This window comes from Sycon ciliatum, chromosome 6, assembly GCF_964019385.1.
Source record: "Sycon ciliatum chromosome 6, ocSycCili1.1, whole genome shotgun sequence".
In the NCBI taxonomy this organism is placed as follows: domain Eukaryota; kingdom Metazoa; phylum Porifera; class Calcarea; order Leucosolenida; family Sycettidae; genus Sycon; species Sycon ciliatum.
In genome coordinates this window covers 100,908-125,872 of record NC_088648.1, presented here as the reverse complement: position 1 = coordinate 125,872, position 24,965 = coordinate 100,908, and the positions used below count along the sequence as shown (strand labels likewise).

The following is a 24,965-nucleotide window of genomic DNA, read 5'->3' as shown; positions in this document are numbered from 1 at the left end:
AAACGTAACAAGTTGACTTTGATTCGTGTGCCAACGTACTTAGTTTTGGTAGTGCTGCTTCCGTGTGTGACTTAGTAACCCCTATTTCTTGTACCAGCTTCATCGTGTTTATTTTTTTATTTTTTTTACTATGTTCACATAACCCGCTCGAAAAGAATAAGGAAAGAAAATGGTACGGAGACTAGGACAAACTGACAAGTAATGAGCAGGTTCTAGTCGCCTTTTGACCTTTGCCGGGATTACAGGTGCAGTTGGTCTCCAGGCCTAGCTGTTATGGAATGTGAATGCGTTGCACCCTTTACAGAAGATCTAAAATTTGTCCGATAAACCCCAAAGGGTAAGCAGCAGAGTTCGGCCAGTTTATCAAATTCCTTAACGCCCGACAAATGTCACAAAAACTAGAGGAAGTATTCAAGTGTGCATTGTAAACAGAACAGTCTCAACAAAAATGATGTCAGTTTTGGCCATGCACAATATACTTACGGACGCAGCGTGGTACTGGACCGAGGGTGCCTCCTTTGCTGCAAGTTGGTCGGTTACCCACAAGTCGATAACCCGGAATGCATGAATACTGCGCAGTTTGCGAGTACCCGATAGTATCGCGTTGCTTTCTTCCATTCTCAATAGATGGCAGTGGGCAAGATACAACTGCACATTGGATGAATACCACATAATTATTCAGAACAACCAAAAAGTCAAGAAAATTATGTTTATCAAATTCAGGGGTGGCATCTTTATTATCGAGCTCCGCTGTAGGGAATATTTACAATAACAAGGCTGGGGAACTTCCCCCAATTCCCACCAACTATCCCTGCCCTGTTCCCCTCAACCGAAAAAATGATAATTATTGTCCATGATGGAACAAGATCAAAGGCCAGATTATCAAGTGACGTAACAGAGATACCACCTTCTATCTGCTTAATTAAGCATACCACCTTCTATTTGCTTAATTAAGCATCGTCTCCACAGAGAAAGAAAGAGAGAGAGAGAGAGAGATACACAAAGAAAAAGAAAGTGAGAGCGACACAGTGCAAACCTGGAGGAGATCTGCCTATCTTCTGTGCTAGACCATTCCGCTCCTGTCCTCAGCCCCAGCTAGCTCAGAACAAACTGCAACTATCTGTGCATACCGGTACACAAATAGGAGATCCCACAGATAGGCGTTAGCCTTTGGGTAATCTTGAAATAAAGATTATTATTATTAGTTAGTAGTAGTAGCAGTAGTAGTTTTTTATTATTTTACAAGGGGAGTCCAAACAGGCTACTGCCTTTTTACTGGGAACCCTAGGTGAAGTTTAACCATATTAATGAACAGAGCAAGAGTGTGGGCCTGTCGACAGTCAGCTGGAAGAGAGTTCCACCCGCCTGCCGCCAGAAAAGAAATAGAGCGCATGCCATACTGCGTATAAACGAGTGGGAGAACTAAGGCTCTTTGTGCCTTGCCCCGGGTGCATGCCTGGTGACCAGGTGCAGTTGCCCGAAGCTGGTACAAAGACTGAAGAAGAGGACTAGCAAGATGCTGGGCCAAGCAGCGGTACACAAAAACATAGAGCTTGAGGCTAATACGCTGTTCCAAAGAATAGAGGTGATATAAGCGAAGAACTAGTTCAGTGGGCGTGGTACGATCGAGTCCAAACACTCTCTTCATTGCTATGTGACTAACGGTCACAATCCTATTGTACAGAGTTGTGCTTAAACAATGTAGGTAAGCATTACTGGCATAGTCTAGGGTAGACTGAATAATAGACAAGTAGAATGTTCGCTTTGCATCATTTGTTAAATTTCAACGGCCATGTCGGAAAGCAGCAACTTTAGCAAAAACCGAGTTACACAATGTATGGACCTGTGGCTGGACGGTGAGATGCTCGTCTATCAATAAACCAAGGTATTTGGCAGTGCTCGTAGGAGTAATAGCCTTTCCTTTACAGGTCAAGGGCTGTGGCAACTGCGCTGCTGGCAGGCGTGACCGCTGCAAGATTAGAAATTGCGTCTTGTCGGGGTTCATGATGAGCCCCTTCAGATCTAAATGGACCTCCAGGGCAATTAGATCGTCCTGGAGATCCTGTAACATAGCAGGAAGGTCCAGTCCGATGATGAAGAAAGCAATGTCATCAGCATAGAGTTGTGACATGCTGTGCTTGAGAATTTCCGGCACCTTGCGAATATAAATGCAAAAGAGCAGGGGACCCAGGACCGACCCTTGCGGGACGCCCCTGGTACAAGGCACAGTCTCACCATGCTCGCCATTGACTATTACTTGTTGACTGCGGCGTGACAGATAATCTGCAAACCACTGCAATACAGTGCCCCGTAAACCGACATCGTTCAGTATGAAACAGCCTGCTCTTGTAGCAGTTGAGTACTCTTGCGTGGGGTAGTGCCTTTGCTGTTTGCGTTATGCAGAGCTCACTGATTTGTCAGTTTGAGCACTCTGGCAAGGTACGTTCGGGCCCGGTTTAAATCTGGCTTTGGAAAAGTTATGTTTTATTGCTACCAGGTTTGGTCTCATTTCCTCTGTGCTGCGCTGACGAGTCCACAAAGTCCATCTGGGAGTATCGAATTGGTGTCAATGTGTTTCCACATGAGACTAGCAACGACGGCTGTCAGGATCTTGTATTATGTGGGTAGACAGGTGATAGGGCGATATTGGGCTGGGTTAGATGTGGGTGGCTCCGTCTTGGGCAGCAGGATTGTGCGGCCAGTCACCAACCATTCCGGAATTGGCCAATCACCGACAAGGGTCTTCTGGAAGGCGATTCGCAGGGCAATGTGTAGATTAGATAATTTTTTCCACCAGTAACCATGAATTGCGTCTACACCACTAGCTTTCCACCTGCTGACCTTAGCTAGCGTGTCCTGGAGTGCCTGTTGAGTCACAGATACGGGTTCATCCTCTGCAATGGTAGTCTCATATTCCACTCTTTGTTCTTGATACCACCCTGATGACTCGTCAAACGGCACAGGCTTGGCTAGCATACCAGACCAGAACTCGAATACGGCACCCTCACTCGGTATTTCCCCGGGATGCTGCTGCTCCGGTTCCTTTCTCAGAGAATTCTTTCTCATTTGTGCGGAATAGTGTGTTAGCTCTCCTGCTCTCCCAGATGTGTTTATCACGTCTTGTCCTCTCCGCTAGCGCAAGCAATTCCAGCTTCCTCTGTTCCAGGGCGTATCCAATCTGGGAAGTGTTGGATATTCCGTACTGAGTAAAGAACCGTTGGTGCTTGACAGCAGGGTTTTTCAACATCTTTGTTAGTCGAGATATATCTGCCCGTAATTTCTTCGCTTTGTTGCGCGATTTTACTAACCAAGTCGGTTCCGGTGGTATTATTATTATTATTATTCGAATTCAAAGTATCAGTCGGGGAAGTGAACTGCCTGAAAAGAGAAAAAAACGCCAGACCCACCAGGACTCGAACCTGGGACCCTGCTTGTCATGAGCAATGCTCTAACCACTGAGCTATGGGACCAGGCTGAACCTAGAAGGCGCTGACAAGTTTTTCACTCCAAAGGCAGCTCACAACACGTGCCACACATACTGATGGCACTTGGGTCTTTTTCCCTCCCCCAGGGGACCAACCACGGTCAGTGTCTGGAAACTACCAGAGGTGAAAGAAAGTGATTAAATTTGGAAAGGATTGGGAGAACTTCAAATTCAAAGTATCAGTCGGGGAAGTGAACTGCCTGAAAAGAGAAAAAAACGCCAGACCCACCAGGACTCGAACCTGGGACCCTGCTTGTCATGAGCAATGCTCTAACCACTGAGCTATGGGACCAGGATGAACCTAGAAGGCGCTGACAAGTTTTTCACTCCAAAGGCAGCTCACAACACGTGCCACACATACTGATGGCACTTGGGTCTTTTTCCTTCCCCCAGGGGACCAACCACGGTCAGTTTCTGGAAACTACCAGAGACCGTGGTTGGTTATGAAATCAAACTACGTGCAGTTTATTATTATTATTATTATATTATTATTATTATTATTATTTGTGGGTTACAGTGAGGGCTGCGTCCCACCCGCCTGTGTGGATTCACAGGAAGTGTGAGTTACGAAGTCTGAAGAAAATGTTGAACGGCCTCTGCTGGGATGACGACTACACCATAGCTCAGTGGTTAGAGCATCGCTGGCTACAAGCGAGGGTCCCTGGTTCGAGTCCTGGTGGTGACAGTCAATTTTTTCTTCAGACTTTTCCCGTTTGTCTCATTCCCTCAAACCAGTCAATATTATTATTATTATTATTATTATTCAAAGGATCTGTCGGGGAAGTGAACTGCCTGAAAAGAGAAAAAAACGCCAGACCCACCAGGACTCGAACCTGGGACCCTGCTTGTCATGAGCAATGCTCTAACCACTGAGCTATGGGACCAGGCTGAACCTAGAAGGCGCTGACAAGTTTTTCACTCCAAAGGCAGCTCACAACACGTGCCACACATACTGATGGCACTTGGGTCTTTTTCCCTCCCCCAGGGGACCAACCACGGTCAGTGTCTGGAAACTACCAGAGGTGAAAGAAAGTGATTAAATTTGGAAAGGATTGGGAGAACTTCAAATTCAAAGTATCAGTCGGGGAAGTGAACTGCCTGAAAAGAGAAAAAAACGCCAGACCCACCAGGACTCGAACCTGGGACCCTGCTTGTCATGAGCAATGCTCTAACCACTGAGCTATGGGACCAGGATGAACCTAGAAGGCGCTGACAAGTTTTTCACTCCAAAGGCAGCTCACAACACGTGCCACACATACTGATGGCACTTGGGTCTTTTTCCTTCCCCCAGGGGACCAACCACGGTCAGTTTCTGGAAACTACCAGAGACCGTGGTTGGTTATGAAATCAAACTACGTGCAGTTTATTATTATTATTATTATATTCAAATAATCTACGTGGAGATAGGTGAGAGATAGGTTATTTTCGTGAGTTTGCACCCCGTGTTCATGAGTTGTTTCTGCACTGTTCATGCCCGTTTGTCACACTTACTCTTTATTTTAGTTCTCACTTTTTGTAATACTTACCACAAGTTACCCGTCATGTGTCACACTTCTTTGGATTTTTAACCTTTGTTTTCCCTTGATCTCTTTAGTTGCGTATTTCCACTGATGATCGCAACGTGAAAATCGATTTTGGAAACACACAAAACCAAACCTTGAACAAATTGTCATGTTGCGTGGTGATGTCTGCGGCATTCATACTTTTCATTGCTATTATTATTATATTATTATTATTATTATTATTTGTGGGTTACAGTGAGGGCTGCGTCCCACCCGCCTGTGTGGATTCACAGGAAGTGTGAGTTACGAAGTCTGAAGAAAATGTTGAACGGCCTCTGCTGGGATGACGACTACACCATAGCTCAGTGGTTAGAGCATCGCTGGCTACAAGCGAGGGTCCCTGGTTCGAGTCCTGGTGGTGACAGTCAATTTTTTCTTCAGACTTTTCCCGTTTGTCTCATTCCCTCAAACCAGTCAATATTATTATTATTATTATTATTATTATTATTCAAAGGATCTGTCGGGGAAGTGAACTGCCTGAAAAGAGAAAAAAACGCCAGACCCACCAGGACTCGAACCTGGGACCCTGCTTGTCATGAGCAATGCTCTAACCACTGAGCTATGGGACCAGGCTGAACCTAGAAGGCGCCGACAAGTTTTTCACTCCAAAGGCAGCTCACAACACGTGCCACACATACTGATGGCACTTGGGTCTTTTTCCCTCCCCCAGGGGACCAACCACGGTCAGTTTCTGGAAACTACCAGAGGTGAAAGAAAGTGATTAAATTTGGAAAGGATTGGGAGAACTTCAAATTCAAAGGATCTGTCGGGGAAGTGAACTGTCTGAAAAGAGAAAAAAACGCCAGACCCACCAGGACTCGAACCTGGGACCCTGCTTGTCATGAGCAATGCTCTAACCACTGAGCTATGGGACCAGGCTGAACCTAGAAGGCGCCGACAAGTTTTTCACTCCAATCCTTTGAATTTGAAGTTCTCCCAATCCTTTCCAAATTTAATCACTTTCTTTCACCTCTGGTAGTTTCCAGAAACTGACCGTGGTTGGTCCCCTGGGGGAGGGAAAAAGACCCAAGTGCCATCAGTATGTGTGGCACGTGTTGTGAGCTGCCTTTGGAGTGAAAAACTTGTCGGCGCCTTCTAGGTTCAGCCTGGTCCCATAGCTCAGTGGTTAGAGCATTGCTCATGACAAGCAGGGTCCCAGGTTCGAGTCCTGGTGGGTCTGGCGTTTTTTCTCTTTTCAGGCAGTTCACTTCCCCGACAGATCCTTTGAATTTGAAGTTCTCCCAATCCTTTCCAAATTATTATTATTATTATTATTATGTCACCGTCCAATGGCAGAAGCCAATGCAAAGGAGGGGGCGTCAGCCAGCCATGGCAAGACAAGAAAAAAATGAATGAAAGAAGATGATAATCGGAGGAAAATAATGCGTCAGCGGGGTGAAATGTATCACTATGTTGACCATGGTGGAGAGCGGCGAGATAAGCTAGCAAAAGAGGCGAGCGAGCCTACAACGTAGCATGACATTTAACATTTTTTTTGCTTGAGCGATTCGCTTCAAAAAGTCACTGCCGGAGGCGGAATTTAAGTACCGGATTAAGATGTAGGAATTGAACAAAAAAATCGGTTTCGACAGAAAGTGCGCCGGTTGGCAAGGGTTCCGGATAAACAAGTGCGGGATTAAAGAGGGACGACTGTGATAAGAATAATAACCGAAAATCGCCGAAAAAATAACAAAGTACGCTCCCCTTTGCCAAGAGCTGCGGCGCATCTGGCATGTGGATGATGTCCACGTTGTGCCCCTTGTTGTTGGGCCGCTTGGTGGACTGACTGGTGCGTCCCTGTCACACTTTGTGTGGCATTGGCAGGCACTGAGTCTCTGCGCATTGAAAGGGCTCAGCAATGTGCTATCCTGAGCACGCTGAACATCGTCAAGTCGGTTCTTGGCATTCAGCTTTAGGCTCGTCACTTTACGGGTAGAGCTAGTCCGTATAAACCTCCAATACCGCACTGACTACCATTGCATGCAGCTATATTGAGTGTGAGGCTACGCTACAAAGAAGCGTCGATGCTGCAGCCGAATGGCTAGAGCACTGGCACCTGCTAGTCAATAAAGCGAAAACCGTCATCCTCCCGTTCTGCCATGCTAACCGACCCCGCAACGACTACCCGAAATAAGACTTGGGCAAACTCTACTAGAAACAGTAACACAACATCGTCACCTTGGCATAATATTCCGACATGAACAAACTGAACAAAAAACACTTTGATAGCATTATAGTGAAGTCACAACTCACTTCTGCTCTTGCAATAATCTATACTTCACGCATCTTGCCCTATACTCTTATGCAAGCATTGCTGTAACCCTCATTTCCCACACTACCTTAGACAAGCTAGAGGAATCCAGGGGAAAGCCGCACGATTATGCCTCCGCCTCCCTCTCTACACCCATATCAACCACTCTGACCTTCTACACCGCATCAAATGGCCCACTCTCTTCTCCCGCTTTAAAGTTAAACACATATCATTGCTCACTCCATCCACCACAACTACGCCCCGCCACATATTCTAATGCTTGCAATCCCAAATCGTGTCAACACAGGCTATAGCTTCCGGCACACTCGCATTTGGCATTTACCAACTGCAAGAACGGACAGCTGCCTGGGTTCCCCTCTTTACAAATCTCTCCATTACTTCAATGGCCTCTCCCGACATTACACGACATTCAATCACCAGCTTTGTTTAAGCAAAATATATCATCCCTGCTGTTCAATTCAATCTGCTCGTGCAGGAGCCACGCTCACCCATACATCTAGTTTGATCACTGCTAGCCATGAAGCTTCCGCATTATACTAATCTCACTATAATTATTATCTCTTATTGGCCACAGGCCATCGGGAGAATAAAGATTTGAAACAACAATTTCTAAACTGAAGAATGCATCCAAGCATACATTGCAAAGAGGTTCATCTGAGGCACACAAAGCACTGTACCGTAAATTCACACATTTTCGGTGTACTTAAGAGAGCATGTCTGAGAATACCAAAGTATTGACTCTGCACTCTCTTGGGTACCTCACATCGAATATATCTGTAAAAAATCAAGTAAATCCTTAGGAATTCTCTCCCCCCACTGCTCCTACCTCCCACTTTCTTGCAAGCTTCTTTTTTATTTCGCCTACCTTCGCCCAATATTTCATTATGCAGATACGTCTTGGGTTGGGTTATCCTCTTCCGCTGCTGCAAAGCTTGAAATACATCACAAGAAAATCCTTAAAATTCTCCTCCGTCAACCCCGCATGCTCTCATCATCCGCCCTTTATAAAATCGCTCACACAACCCCGTTATCACATGGACGCAGTGCACACCTGGCTTCTCTTGTCCATTCTATTAAGCTTGAGTTGTGCCCACCTCATCTCATGTGTTTTAATTGGTTCTCTTCTCTAAGAACTAGAAACTCACTCTTACTCCCTAAGTGTAACTCATCCACTCTTTTGCGCTCCCCTCTCTTTATTGCTTATTCTGTTTGGCTCACTCTACCCAGAGAAGTTAAGGACCTGACCTCACTCCGCCTGTTTAAAATCCGTGCTGCCCCTTATTTACTACGACATGCATAGCTCATTATCCACATGTCCTTTGCGTCTCTGTGTTTTTCACTGTTTTTATTTGACATTATCTTTCTCTTTCTTTACGGAGTTGTTGCTGTTCATTTTGCTACTCTTTCTTTTTCCCTCCCCTTACTTTTATTTATCGCCGTGGTTGGCAATCACCCACTCTCTTTAACATTGGCCGGTGTTTCCACCGAGTCTTGAGATGTTGTAATAAATAGATAATATATAATATGTGTGCAAGTGGATCTCTCCGATTTCGCTCAAAATTTGCAGGTAGGTTCCCTTTGGGGTGTGGATCGATTGTGAAAAGCCCTTGAAAAAGTTTCTGAAGGGAACCTTGAAATTTGCATACCCCTCAAAAATGGCCGAAGTATCACATTATTTATGGGTCTAGAAACGAGTCACGCCACAGCGTATACGAACAAGCTATGAACAAAACTCCATCAAGCCAACATTGCCTCACCTTAGAAGAGTTCCTGGAGCAGTACCGCTTAGCCACGCCAGCATCCCAGAAGACGAGGTCCATCACACCCTGACGCCACAAATGATCGTCTTGAAAATAGCCAATTTACAAGCGCTGGCAAAACAGCCAGCTACGTCCTCAATTGGCCAGAACTATACACCGGCAGATAGTAGAACACCTCTTCTAGCGCTGAGGACATGTCCCCCATCTTCCTTTTGGGATTTTCTTGAAATAAACTTTTTTGAATTTTTCCACTCGACCATGCTGAAATACTGCCAAAGTCATACCTGCGCAGGAAAGCTCGCCCCTCCGCGACGTCTCCTCGGCAATTTCTACTCCAACACTACTCTCAAGGCCGCGGAACAAAGTGTAGTGTTGACTCTGACAAGGAAAAGCAGCGGTGATCACTTGTCACTCCAAACGACAAGCTTCTCCTTGCGCCACCAATAATTTTTTCTGCGACTGTTGATGCAAAAGTTACTGAAGGCCTGAGCGCAGTTTTTGAATTTTATTGCAAGATGCACGGTGAAATCACGTGCCTTGTGACGCAAGAATGCCAAATCACGTGGCCAACGGCTCACGAGATTTCAGAGTCACCTTTGTCAAGTGCACTTGTTACTCGCCTTGAACGCCCGTTGGTCTGGAAGTGATCACACTTGTGTTGTTACCGCGCCCAAGAGCACGCTGACTGTGTTGTAGGTCTACGAACCGGTACTTTCCCTGACCATGTAGGTCGAAGACCAGTGAAATGATGATGAAATCACATTCTTTATGACGTAAGAAATCTCTCATGCAGTTCACGCGACAAGTGCGTGCAGCCAGTGCTGCTCGCGTGCCAGTCAACACAAAGGGACCGAGCTAGCCGCTTTTGTCGAGCATCGACATGAAAACAAGGGACTTTTACTGTTGGACTGTGTTCGGGATTGCAGGAGGTAAGTGTGAAAGACGAATAACTCTCCATGCTGTACGGGGCATATTTCAACGGCTTGCTGCCATTGCAACACTCCTAGGACAGTTTGTGGGGGTTCTCAGCAGTTCAAGCAGGAAATGAAGCTCATCTTACCTCTGCCATCATGGTCTGTTCCGAGTAGCGTTCCCAGCACATTCGCGATCGATGGCCGCGTATTTTGATGCAGGAAGCGTCATCCTGCGTCACAGAGCACGAGATCTCACCGTGCATCTTGCAATAAAATTCAAAAACTGCGCTCAGGCCTTCAGTAACTTTTGCATCAACAGTCGCAGAAAATATTATTGGTGGCGCAAGGAGAAGCTTGTCGTTTGGAGTGACAAGTGATCACCGCTGCTTTTCCTTGTCAGAGCCAACAATACACTTTGTTCTGCGGCCTTGAGAGTAGTGTTGGAGTAGAAAATGCTGAGGAGACGTCGCGGAGGGGTGAGCTTTCCTGCGCAGGTATGACTTTGGCCGTATTTCAGCATGGTCGAGTGGAAAAATTCAAAAAAGTTTATTTCAAGAAAACCCCAAAAGGAAGATGGGGGACATGTCCTCAGGGCTAGAAGAGGTGTTCTACTATCTGCCGGTGTATAGTTCTGGCCAATTGAGGACGTAGCTGGCTGTTTCGCCAGCGCTTGTAAATTGGCTATTTTCAAGACGATCATTTGTGGCGTCAGGGTGTGATGGACCTCGTCTTCTGGGATGCTGGCGTGGCTAAGCGGTACTGCTCCAGGAACTCTTCTAAGGTGAGGCAATGTTGGCTTGATGGAGTTTTGTTCATAGCTTGTTCGTATACGCTGTGGCGTGACTCGTTTCTAGACCCATAAACAATGTGATATTTCGGCCATTTTTGAGGGGTATGCAAATTTCAAGGTTCCCTTCAGAAACTTTTTCAAGGGCTTTGCACAATCGATCCACACCCCAAAGGGAACCTACCTGCAAATTTTGAGCGAAATCGGAGAGATCCACTTGCACACATACTTTGGTATTCTCAGACATGCTCTCTTAAATTTTCGGTTCTTTTCATGCATCAGATTCATCCCTAAAATATAAATACACCAACCAAACACTAACACACCTAATCCATAAGGGAACTGCTTCTCTGCATGGAAAGGTTCTGTTCACCTAACCTGGCCTTTTGCCCTCATACCGAACGTATTGAGCACCTAAAATTCCTGAAAGTAGAGAATTTAGTTTGTGCAGTGCGTATCATACTTACATTTACACTGTGGCAATGCACTGAGGGTGCCTTGAGCAGTGCACCATGGCTTTGCTTCGCCCACAAGTATGTAACCGTCCGCAGCAGAGCATGAATAGAGAGCAGTTCCGGGGAAGCGAACAGAGGTTTCTCTGCTTCCTCCATTATCAATACGTGGCACTGGACAGTTGATGTCTGCACATTGGATGAACACGACTTAAATCAGCATAACCAGAAAATTGGTTGAGATATTTTTCAAATTCAGATGTGGCATGTGTATTAATGGGATTCCCCATAGGAAAGTATATATCCGCTCCCGTATTGGGGCACATTTTCCTTCCTTCCAAGCTCGGTTAGACCCACCCCACCCCACCCCTCGTTCTCTTAGATGGTATTGATCTTAGAGTTGGTGGACAAGCCATTGATTTCCTGTCATGTTGTACATTTCGCAGCAGATTTATACAGCTCACCCCAGCTTTCTCAAAGGCTCTTACAAACTGTGGAATGTAAACCGGGCTACAATATCATACCCATCCTGGGAGATATCTCTGTGACAATGGACAAAACTCGATAGAATTCTGGAGGAGTTTTTCGGAAATGGAAAGCTCCAAAATATCCAGATACACCAAGGTGCCCGTTCCTATGTCCCGGAAGAAAATAATGATGGAAGCATCACATTGTCAGTGACGGGAGTTGCCACCGACGCTTGGTTGTCTGAAGATATGAAAAGAGCAACGGGCAGCTTGCAACTTCAATGCTAAAGTGCGACCATCCCTGCCCATACACTTAAGTAGTCATTAATCCTTGCCCACCCAATTCTTCCTCCCTACTTAGTAGTATTCTTTTATTTTCCATCTACTTCTCCTCTGTGACACTTTTATCTCTTATTGGCACTGGCTATTGTGAGAATAAATATTTGAAACTTGCATGACTTAATACCTGCAGAAGCCGGACAGTCGCTCTCCAAAGTGCGTTTGTTTGGAAATAGTCTCTCACTCAATATTGGACAGCTGACTTCTTGTAAGAAGTACTACACATTGCTCTTGCAAGTTCACTACACTGTAATAGCACATCGTTTTTTCAATATGTAGCCAGGTTAAAAAAAAGGAACAGAGAAACATGGGCATACAAACACTTACCCTTAGGAGTACAATATTCAATTTCCCGTCTCATTAGCCAACTGCCGTCGATGCTACACCTAGGGATATTAGAGGGTTCAAATCCTGTGTCACATACAGGCTGGACATGTAAGGTAGTTCCCCACTTTTTATCTTTTTCTCCCCATATTGTCGTTGGGAAAACACCGTTAGGTATATATTTCGCAGCACATTTCCCTAGGAACATTGGAAGCAAAGACAAGACACAAACTGACATCCACTACAACTCTAATTGCTATGTAACAGCACTCAAACAGGCTACCGCTGAGCTAGTGCCCAGCAGTCAAAGGTGGGATCATACATTATATGGATGTTAAGGGAATACACGCCTGTCCACACACGCTTTCTACACTGCAAAGTTCTGGCATCGAGCTATCCTTCTCACCACCACCACCAGCATCAGTTCACGCCTGGCCCCTAGTCGATGCATAGTATCCAACATAGTAGTAGTCTGGTACATGAGGTAGGGCATGTCGCATAGTAGATGAAACAGCAACGATTTAAGGTGGAACGCTCACCACAGAAATTTCGGTAGGATTCTTTTCTGTTTTTTTTTGGATTTGAAAGATAATGAATGGACTGGTGGTTTTGGACGAATACAAATTCATGGGGGTTGTACGTGTCGCCTTTTTCGCCGACATAGACCTGCACTTCCCAACTGACACATCATATGCTGATGATGTTGACTTTCTGTCATCTAGGGGAACTGACCTCCAATCCTGCCTCCCTGCCATTGGAGACACCTTAAAGCAATGGGATTTGACAGCTAAAACCGCCGAGACATAATTCAGCCATATCGAGAGGTTCAGTGACTGTATTGCAGAAGAATGGAGGCTGACCCGGAAGCTGGGATCGCTACTGGGTGACAGGGAAGATAATTATATCTCGGCGTATGGAGCTGGCCACAGGTGCGTTTCAACGACTTTGGGCACTGTGGGTGAGGCGCTTGCAGATGAGAGAGAACAGACGTATCAAGCTATACAACGCATTTAGCACACCAATACTCCTGTACAATTGCTCAACATGGGGAGTCCAAAGCAATGTCATCAAGCGATTGGAAGCATTCCACAGACGTCAATTGCGAACAGTCATCGTGATCAAGTACCCTCAAGTCATCAAAAATAGCGAGCTGTATAAACGCACCAACTTCCAGCCCCTAGGGGAAACCATTGTGAGAGCGAGGTGGCGCATCTTTGGCCATGTCCTGAGACTAGACGACGATGTACCAGCACGCGTTTTGATGGCAGCATACTTCGAAAACCCAAGTTCCGCTGCCACCTGGCGGGGCCGGCCACGTACCACTCTGCCACTGAGTCTGCACCAGGACTTGCAGCATATCGGGGGTCACTCAAGAATCGCGAGGAACTTGAGAACCTCCATGCCATCGCCCAGTCACGACAAGACTGGAAAGACCTATGCAGCAATGTGATAAAAAGAATACATCAAAGCCTAATACTGCTTCCACCTGTGGCAGCTGCATGGCTGTGCGGTGTACCATAACATAACTCATTGACTAACATATTTCGTGAAAATATTATCCTGTAAAAGAATAGGAATGTAAACAACATACCTGTGAAAACACAACCTTTAATACTACTAACACAACCTGTGACTACAATAATCATGAAATCAACCCCAAAACAGTTCTTGCAGTTTACTTTTGTAGAGTTTGCAACTTTGTGTTCCTCGACACAACTTGCAGCTTTCTTCAAAATATCCTTAACCTTGGTTGTGTCCCAGATCGTATATACATGCATTCATTGTTTCGTCTCATCATCATGGAGCAGCTTATGCGGAGGCTAGCCAAGCTTGCTTGGCGATGCCAATGCGGAAAAGCCTATAATAATAATAATGCTACCCATGCAAGTTAGATTGAGTTATTTTGGCCACTGCACCTTTTGTGAGGCATGTGTCTGAAGAGAATATTTTGCGAAAATTGCGATTTTGGGATGTAAAAAAATAGATAAGGTACAAATTGAAAAATCTCTCTAGGATTTGCTGCCAGATGCTTTCATCCATTCAGGGATGGTATAAAGTTGGGGAAAAGCAAAAGAAATCTAGATGTTGTACACCTTCATTTTACCTAACGTGCCTTTAAAGTGTGATTTTTATTATTATTATTTATTCACAATCACGTGGCACTAGCCAATGAAATGGTGATGTGGGCGATAGCCAGCCATGGCGGTAATACAGCTAGAGGGGGGAAAGAAAAAGAATGAAAGGGGAACTGAAAAGCAAAAGAAGCTAGGGCAGGGCTGGATATCAACTAGTATGTTGCATTCTGCAGTAGCTGTGTGAATGTATTGTAACATTGGGAGGATTTTAGATGTTGTGGGAGGAGAGACCAATGGCGGTAAGCAAGGAAGAGAGGAGATGTTTGCATAGAGGCAGACCGCGCAATAGGGAAGCGGAGAGAGTTTCTGGTGCGCATGTCTTGAGATTGAGCAAACCAGCTTAGGCAGGAGAGAGCATGAAGAGGAGCAATGCCCAGCTTAATTTTATGAATTGTCTGGCATGCCAAAAAACGCACGCGGACCGAGAGCGGCACAGCAGAAGCAAGGCGGTATAAGTCTGCGCTTGGAGTCAGGCGAGGAAGCCGAAATAATATTTTCAAAAGACGCCTATGCATAACTTCGAGTCGAGCAATCAGTGTTTTAGAAATGCCAGCCCAAATTATGCAGCAGTAATCAAAAATAGGCAGAATGTAAGATGTGTAGATAACATGGCGACAGTCGGTGTGCAGGTGGGTGATGTGTGATGAGAGAAATCCCATTACTGAGCTAACACGGCTGTCTAAATTTTCGATCTGGGATTTCCAGGTTAAGTGTTGGTCAATAATGACGCCAAGATGCTTGTGTTTTTCAACGATGCAGAGCGGGGTTGTGGTGCCTGGAAAGGTGAAGGGACTGGTTACTAATGAAGATAGGTCACAGGAACAACTGGGGGGGGGGGGGATACACATTACAGCAGTTTTCGAAGAGTTGGGTTGCAATTTCCATTTTTCCATCCAATGAATAACGCCATCTATGTTGGACTGTAACTTGGCACTAGCCTCGGGGAGAGTGGGTGCTGTCACAAGTAGTGCTGTATCATCAGCATAATTATAGTGATGTGTGATCCATTTCTGCCAGATCGTTTACATACATAAGGAAGAGGAGAGGCCCCAGGATTGATCCCTGAGGAACTCCAGACCGTACATGCCCTTTGGCAGACAGAGCAGAGCCGACACGCACCCTTTGCTGTCTGCCCGTCAGGTAAGTAACTAACGCACACACTGTTGAATAGGAGGGGAGTCATACCAAGTCCTTGCTGCATAAAATACCTTTTATCAATGATGAAAGCAGAATCCTTTTATCTAGGTACACCTCAAAAGCTTTTGAGCATGTGTTTTGTAGTTCACAAAGCATTGCCACTGTCGGCAAAGGCATGATCGCGAGCCTACTGGTTTGCTGTGTCTCTTTGAAGATCTCCATCAAAGCAACCAGGGCTGTCCTGCATGGCAGTCGCTTTGGGAACTTTGGGAACTTTGGGAACCCTCTCACAAGTTTCAGTCAGTAATATGGGCAGCCAAGTTTTACGGGCACATTTTACGGGCTTGTTTGGCTGTGTTTACATGAGGCGTTTCAACCCGGGTTGATTTCAACCCGCCATGCACACAAGATGAATGGCACGTTTACATGACGCATTGCGCTCGACCCGGGTTGAAATATCGCCCCGGGTTGATTTCAACTCTCCCCCAACCCGGGTCAAGAAAATCGTACAAACATGCTTCTGTGAGTATCTCGCGCCAGGTTTGAACAGCACTCCACATGCAAATTTCGCGCGAATGGATTCATGTGACCATACAGGACTGTAGAAGTGGACTTTTGGCGGCATATCAGTATTTAGCTCGGGTCAACTGTCTTCATGTAAACGCTCACCCATTTTTTCTATCGTACAGAATTTCAACCCGGGCTGAATTCGACCCGGGTTGAAATTTCTCATGTAAACACAGCCTTGGAATGCAAAATGGAGAAAAGCAATACTAAACCCATAAGCAGTATTGTTCTCAGGTATGGCCCATGATGTTTAGACTAGCCAGCTCCTCCCTTTTGAATTTTGAACATGATGCCTGCACAGTATCTCAAAAGAAATATTAAGAACGCTTGAACTGCAACAAAAGTGCTGCCAGGACAGGCTCGAAAAGAGACATGTATCAACATCAAATATTTCGTCACTATTCAAATGTTAAAACTGTTTCATCACGTAAGGGCAGGGTTTATCCACTTTTGTCTTTGTAGTACCTGGTGGAATTGGCTGTATCTGAGCTGAACTGAAACTGAACTCACACTGCTCAAGTGGATAGTATAGATTCTAAGTAGACCACGCACACATGCAATATACATGATTGTACCTGTCACATGATCACGCCATATATTCTCGTACTTCGAAGTACAACGATGATAAATAAAGAACTTGCGGCTGGTGATCACAATTTACTGCGAGCAGCAGTTACACATACATGTACGTGTAGGTATCAATTGTATTCACCTACATGTAGTTTGGATAACTCACATTCTACACGTACATGTGATTTAGCCAAATTATCAACATACGAGTGGGTGATAAATCCCTCTGCGGTACACTGCATGAACTCATTCATTGCATATCAAAAAAAGGGAATAGACTTTGACTCAGTGCTGCTTGAATCTGAGGAGAAGAATATTATGGAGCTACTGACCACATTCTTGCCAAGGGTGACTGCATGCATGCACTGATACACTGCACATTTGTACCTCCCCTCTAACTCAATCTGTATTACAATGTTCCAAATGACTTGTAGGCCAATGGCCAAGCCAGCAGTCTTGATGTCACACACTGCTAGCTGCTGTAGTGCTGGTCCAGGTACATTACTACACCCTTGACTAGAAACACTTGAAAATATGGTAATTTGTTGCAATATTTTCAAGTGATTCAAGTGCATCCTCACAGAATTAAACTCATCAAGCATTGCAGAAGGGTCACTTGCAGTATGTTCAACAAGCCACACTATGTGGTATTCTATCTTACATAGGCTATGGTATAGCTAGTTGCAATCACGTCACAACTATTTCTCCTGCCAGATGATACGTCTTAGTACTGGTAGCCAATGTGACAGAACTCTCAATCATATCAGGACGATGCGAAAACACCAGTGTATAATCTATTTTTTATTCTCGTAGCTATGCAAAAGACGTTACTTCAGTAACGTCTGGCGCTAGCCAGGGTCCACACAGCTTTCCGTGTTTGTTTGTTTGTGCCATCGGCATGTCTGGCGCTATCCCGTACGTGTCCAGTAAGTACCGTACCATCAAAGACAGCTGGCCACAAACAGCTGGCCACAATATTCAAATAAGACTTTAAAATTCAATATAATCATATCGTGAAGCAACTTGGAAGAATGAGTATGTATGCGAAGTGTAACGGATGAATGCATGCAGGCCGAAAGTGTACTAGTGCGGGTTCAAATCCCAGGTCATGTCTTGAAAAAAAATAGGAGAAATGAATTTTTTCAACATCCGTATCCTTTTTTTTTGGCTCGGTCATCAAGGTGGTAGACGGCGCCATATTACCCTCGACCGTATCTGTCCCGTATCGTACCGTACCGTCAAAGCCAGCTGGCCACAAACAGCTGGCCACAATATTCAAATAGGGCTTTCAAATGCAAGATCATAACGTGAAGCAACTTGGAAGAATGAGTATGCGTGCGAAGTGTATAGGAGGAATGCATGCAGGGCGAAAATGCACAAGTGCATAAAAAAAGGAAATTATCGTGTCCGTTCCCGAAGGGAACTCACGACGGCCGCTAACACCCGGTAAACCCTGCATAGTGCGGGTTCGAATCCCAGGTTATGTCTTGAAAAAAAAAGAGAAATGAAAATTTATAACATCACCATGCTTGTTTTGCCTAGGTCATCAAGGTGGTAGACGGTGTCGTATTAACCTCATACTGTAAATATACAAATTTTCGGCAGCTATTTAATTTCGGCTATATTCGGCACCGACCCAAAACACCTAAATTAAAACGCCGATGAAATTTTCCACAGCATCTGTCGCACTATACCATGCCCTCTACCCGGTACCCCACGCCGAAAATAAATCGCCGCCAAAATGTCAAAAATCGTGAAGTACCGAAATTTTGCAGCTCCGAAATTTTGTATATTTACAGTATGCAAAAAGGAAGCCAATCAATGGAAAAAAACATTTCCATCAGTTATAATAACAAGCATGATGAGCTAGCTAGACACAAAAAAGCATAGCGTAGGGCCCTGAACTTCCAAGCTCTCTCGATACTTGGATTACAGACTTGCATAAATTCGCTGTCTGACTGCTACAGGCTCAACAGTCTAGTTCTGCAAACTACAAAACAATCACTGGACACGCTACGTTTCTCTCAGGTCCTGATGACCATGCAGTCACTTGAGGACTCGTACCTCCATGGATGAAGAGGCCACTTGACAACTCGAATACTTTTCCCACCAGCAGTATTTTAAACAGACGACATTTTCCAACTATAGCTAGCTTGTCCTTGGTGCCCAACATCTTGACAAAGTGCAATGGGATAACTGAAGCCATTCCCCCTCTAGCACACATCTCCAGCACAAATATCCAAAAGGAAGAAGAATAAACTGCAAAAAGCATTCTCAAACCGGATACCACGGCCCCGATGGCCGTGGACTCTGTATGTAAAATGTACGGGATCAAAATGTTTGTTGATAGATCGTGATGCACAATAAATTGCGCAGTGGGACAATTATTCTGTAGGGCGCGGTCCACCTTAACCCTAGAATTACCAAAATTTCAACTACCCTAGAAGTACCGGAGGCATCATATGACTCCACCAGACTTAACATACCTTCTTGGAATTATTTTCGGCAATATGTGTAGAAACAGAAGTCCTGGGGTATAAGGTACCTTCTAAAAGGAAGAACCAATGACAGGTGCACTATCTTGGAGACCAGCAGCTGGCATTGCGCGCAGCGAAAGGGTGACCTTTCGTCAGTTTACGGAAAAATTAAAGAGCATTTGCTTGCCATGCTCTTTTGAAGACCCTTCGAATTTCACCAAGAAAGGAAATGCCAGCTTTGAACCATGACGGCAAGAAGCTCACAGCGAACTTAGAGCAGGCAGAAGCATTCAATAGCTTCTTCATTTCAGAAAGCAAGAAGTCCGTCTCAGTTGACAACGAGCCAGTCCTCGACATCCTTCTACCAACATCCGGCGAGAGAGAGCTTGCCCAAATCACCACCACACCGACCGAGGTAGAACAGCTCCTAGGAGCCCTTAATCCTTGCAAAGCCCCTGGGTTTGACGACATCCCAACAAGACTCTTCATGACCACGGTGCGTGAGCTGTCACCGTCACTCTCCCGACTTTTCAATGAGTCATTTCGGAGAGGTGAACAACCACAGGACTGGCGTGTTGCCACTGTGAGTCCACTATACAAGAAAGCCGAACGGTCATTGGTAACAAACTACAGGCCCATATCACTTCTCAGCATTATCAGTAAAGTGCAGGAACAAGCGACTCTACAAGGACGTCACACCCTTCCTCCCAGTGGATCAAGCCAGTTTTCGTGCCAATGATAGCACTTAACTCCAGCTCGCGAGACTCGTGCACGAGGTTTCCGAGAGCCGAGATAAAGGTCTTTCCATCACAGCTTGCTTTTTTGAACTCTCGCAGGCTTTCGACAGAGTCTGTTACGCCGGTCGCCTCAAGAAACTGCAACACCTCGGCCTGAAGGATACCGCCCTGCAATGGATGGTCAACTACCTCACCCATCGCCGTCAACGTGTCCGTGTCGGCGACGCCTTCAGTGAGTGGCAAGCCATACCAGCAGGGTATGGCTCTTAATGGCACACCCCTTAAGCAATTCAACGAACACCGTCACCTTTTAATCATACTACAAAACAACCTCCAATGGAACTCACATGTCACGCACATAATAAACAAATCCAAAAAACTCCTTCACCAACTTCGTAAAACACGAGGCCAACTTAACACCCCCAGTCTGCTCGTAATCTACACCGCCTACATTTGCCCGGTTATAGAGTACGGCAGTCTCGTGTTATCCAACACCACCCGCACACAGAAGGGCCAATTAGAACGCGTTCAGCGACAAGAAGCTCGTATCTGCTTGCGAATCCCCCTTTTTGCACCAGTCCATCACAACTCACTTCTTCATCATCTCCAACTCCCCACATTAGTCTCCCGGCAACTCTTACGACAGGTTACTCTTGCCCACAACATCAAGTACATCCGCGTTCTCCTTCACCTCCAACAGCCTCACATTGCACGACCAATCACAGAGCAGCCATATTCACTACGATACATGAGAACATACACATTGACAACATCACACACATACGACACGCCAACTCACCCATCAACCTATCCCTTCACAATTTCAACCAACTACCCCCCGACATGCGTGAAACAAATGGCAAGCATGCGTTAAATTAAAATTAAAACTTTAAAGGGGAAGTATACCCTAAAATCAAATTTTCACCAGTTGTAGTCTTCTGGGTGCTGAGTCAAATGGTCTTGGTCCGAGGAAGCTGCGACGCTCCCTTCCTACTTGAATCCCAATCGAACTCGCGCACTTCCACCGAAACTGGGTGACTGCGCCCTACTAGATGGGGATTTGTATGCAAAATGTCACTAAAAGCGCCATTTCGTTCTTATAAAAGCACGGATGACCGCGATTGGCCCATATATTGTAGTCTTTTGGACGCTGAGTCGACTAGTTTTGGTCCGAAAAGGCTGCGATGCAGCGTTCCTCCTTTATTCCCAATCGAACATGGTTGAAGAAGCGGTCACGTGCTCCTGCGTACACCAGTCACCTGGTCACCGTGCCTGCAGGGTACAACTTACTAGCCTGTTTGACCTTTTTTGGGTGCAGTCCTGTCACTCGAGTTGAACTCGAGTTGAACCTTGGTGTGAAAGTTGTCGCCTGCTGGCGCGGTGACCAGGTGATTTGGGCACCCAGGAGCACGTGACCGCTTGTTCAACCATGTTCGATTGGGAATAAAGGAGGAACGCTGCATCTCAGCCTTTTCGGACCAAAACCAATCGACTCAGCGTCCAAAAGACTACAACATATGGGCCAATCACGGTCATCCGTGCTTTTATAAGAACGAAATGGCGCTTTTAGTGACATTTTGCATACAAATCCCCATCTAGTAGGGCGCAGTCACCCAGTTTCGGTGGAAGTGCGCGAGTTCGATTGGGATTCAAGTAGGAAGGGAGCGTCGCAGCTTCCTCGGACCAAGACCATTCGACTCAGCACCCAGAAGACTACAACTGGTGAAAATTTGATTTTAGGGTATACTTCCCCTTTAAACAAATGGCGTCTAGCCTCATTCTATCATATGCTCCTGTAGTAGCTCACACTGTACCCCATCGTAACCCCATCCCCCTGCAATGTGTTGGTTTCCTTACTTGCTAGACTGATTTTATATGATTCTGGACTGATTTGAATCATATTATCTTCTTTATTGGCCATGGGCCATTGTGGAAATAATAATAATGCTCATCCTGCAAACTCTACATTTCAGTCCATTACCCCGGAAATGGCTGCTGTTGGGCCCACTTGCTGGATTTTTCTCAACCAGGTTGGTCATTCTTTGACTGCTGCGATAAATACATTTACGAGCGAAAGGAGAATGTGGTGTTGCAATGAATAATTTATGTTCGAATTCGTGTCCGGAGACCATCTTTGTGATCAAACCTCAAGTAGCTGAGTAGTTCCTGGAAACTATTTTTAGGGATTTTACTTGATTATATGGTGTCCATTCCTTTCCAGCCGAAGGACCGTTGGCAGATTATTGCAGGTACAGAGGACGCCTCTTGCGTAAATTTGCGAAAGCAATGCCATGATATTGCCTTCACTCAAAATAGAGTCCTCTCCAATTTTCTGTTTACCCTCCTACGTTGTGCACTTGATCATGACATGGATCATATTCTGGTCAACGAGAGAGCTTGGAAGCTCAGGGCCCTACGCTATGCTGACCTAGACAAAAAAAAGCATAGGGATGTTATATATTCATATAAATTTCTACTTTTTTTTTAAGACATAACCTGGGATTCGAACCCGCACTATTGCCCGGCATGCATCCCCCGATACACTTCGCATACATACGAATTCATCCAAGTTGCTTCACGTTATGATCTTGCATTTGAAAGCCCTATTTGAATATGCATTGTGGCCAGCCGTCTTTGATGGCACGGTACGGTACGGGACAGATACGGGACAGGTACGGGACAGGTACGGGACAGGTACGGTCGAGGTTAATGCGACACCGTCTACAGCCTTGATGACCTAGGCAAAAAAATGCTTAGGGATGTTATAAATTTTTCAATTCTCCTATTTTTTTAGGCATAAACTGGGATTCGAACCCGCACTATCGCTCTACATGCATTCCCCCATCATATACACTTCGCATTTATACTCATTCTTCCAAGTTGCTTTACGTTATGATCTTGCGTTTGAAAGCCCTATTTGAATATTGCAGGCAGCTGTATGTGGCCAGCTGTGTTTGATGGTACGGTACGGTATGGGACAGATACTGGATAGCGCCAGGCGTGACACAAACACACAAACACACAAACAAACAAACACCAAATTAAAGCTGTGTGGACCCTGGCTAGCGCCAGACGTTACTAAAGTAACGTCTTCTGCATAGCTACGGGAATAAATGCAAATAATGCATCTGACCCATCTTCAAAACTGTGAATATCTCGAAAAAGCGCGTAAACTTCGGAAGCAACAACCGGTTGCGCGCGTTCGCACTTGCTTGGTGCAACACATTTTCTACTATCTACCAACTTTGCCAGAGAACCCAGCTTCATGAAGGAAATCCTGCCCGAGTTTTGGACATTGATGTTCTGTTATGTGTATGGCTCCATAGCTTTATCACCACCATTATCCGCTTGCTCCCTCGACTCCGGTCACGTATCAGACTGATCGAGAAGCCGGAGCAATTAGTATTCACTCATCTTCATCTAGAGCATATAACTATGTGTCTCTGTGTTCGGTCACTTCTAATTACTTGCGCACAATGCTCCAGGCACTCTCCTCGCATTCATCCCCAAACTCCTGCCGAACATTTTTCAAAATCAAATGAAATGCTTTATCGGCAGCGACACTGCGCCTACTGAACATGGCTTCTGCCAGACCAACGTAAATTCAAAGAACGTTCCTAGAACATTATAAATGCCCTGGCACTTCATATCGTTCTATGCTGCAGATGACATAGTGAATCACTTTCCAAACTTAGGACAAACAAATTTGTCTGTTTCGGCAGGATTCGGGATTACGATATTGACCATAACGGCACGTGAAATGTGCATATTAGCATGTCCATATGTACAAATCACCACCTTCATGGTCCCCAATCTCCTTGCTCCTAAATGTATTCCTCTTCACGTTATTCACGTGTGGTTCTAAGCCAAATTCGGCCTTTTACTGATGCCTATGGTATGTGGAGTCATATGATGCCGCGCGGTAGTTCAAGGTAGCACCCCCTGGCATTTCGGAACTGTACTAAATTTTTGAAAACACAACCCACTGCCATTAACAAAATACAAAATAAGTAAAAGTCACAAAATTTGGGGAGATTCTAAGCCCCCATCTAACAGCAATCCCATTTTGAAATTCGCAAATGCATCATATGATGCCTCCGGTAGTTCTAGGGCTAAGGGGGCACCCTGGTCGTAAAATCCCTGAGAAATGGAATTTGTTAATTCATATCGAGTGCTATATCAGTTGAAAGAGCATGAACAGCTGCAAAATCTCTGAAAATCTTGTCTCGATCTGACCAGCCGTTCAAGAGTTATGGCCGAAAATATGCCCTTGCAAGGAAAGATTTTGTTGCACGCTGTCATTTGTTGGCAGCACTGTATTTGAATGTGAGCAGACCGTGCGCAACTTGTCGTATCATGGAAACACGCGAAAGTGTTCAGAATTTTGCTCCAAGTCCAAAAATCACGTTTTTTAACCACGTATTGGGCTGCACGGCGGCGGGCTGCAGCAGGACCTTTGCCAGCACCCTCGTGAAATTGCAGATATGTGGCTTGATTATTGTAGTTGACGTTGATTTAGTGACTTTGGCAAGTTTGAGTCATGTCAAGAAGTCATGTAGGATTCAGTACTAGGCGGTAACTGAGTGGTAGTCTTTGCCGATTTTGAGGGTATCTGGATTTGGTTTGCAGCTCTGTGGAAATGGCATGCTGTGGAGGTCCCAGCACTGGATATTGTATCAAAGGTACGACCTCGTAGGACGCCCTGAACCTAAAAAAAATTCAAAAATTGACTTGGGTCTGTTGGAAACTGTGATAGAACGCCCACTCCTGCCATTGTGACAGATTTCAGGGCCACGTTGAAGGGCCCTATTCCACCCATGGCTGCTTCTGGACGTTTTTTAGGTTTGGATCCCGCGCACGGACAGAATTGGCTAGAAAATGTGAAACATTGTAGTTGTTTGGCTCCTGGGTGGCTCGCACACCATGGCACTATGCCGGAATTTTGAGTTTTTCCGGTCTTGAAAGCCTGTCAGTGAGGCGC

At 45.5% G+C, this 24,965-nt stretch overlaps 1 protein-coding gene across 1 annotated transcript in view; it reads right to left on the bottom strand.

The window, feature by feature from the left end:
- LOC135818781 (sushi, von Willebrand factor type A, EGF and pentraxin domain-containing protein 1-like) overlaps positions 1 to 24,965 on the bottom strand; it is a 56,555-nt gene that overhangs the window by 22,159 nt on the left and 9,431 nt on the right. The window contains exons 3-5 of the mRNA XM_065332030.1: positions 12,365 to 12,559; positions 11,247 to 11,420; positions 484 to 648 (exon numbers count right to left, since the gene is read on the bottom strand). Of these exons, the coding sequence (XP_065188102.1) occupies positions 484 to 648; positions 11,247 to 11,420; positions 12,365 to 12,559 (534 nt within the window). The remainder of the gene's footprint in view (positions 1 to 483; positions 649 to 11,246; positions 11,421 to 12,364; positions 12,560 to 24,965) is intronic.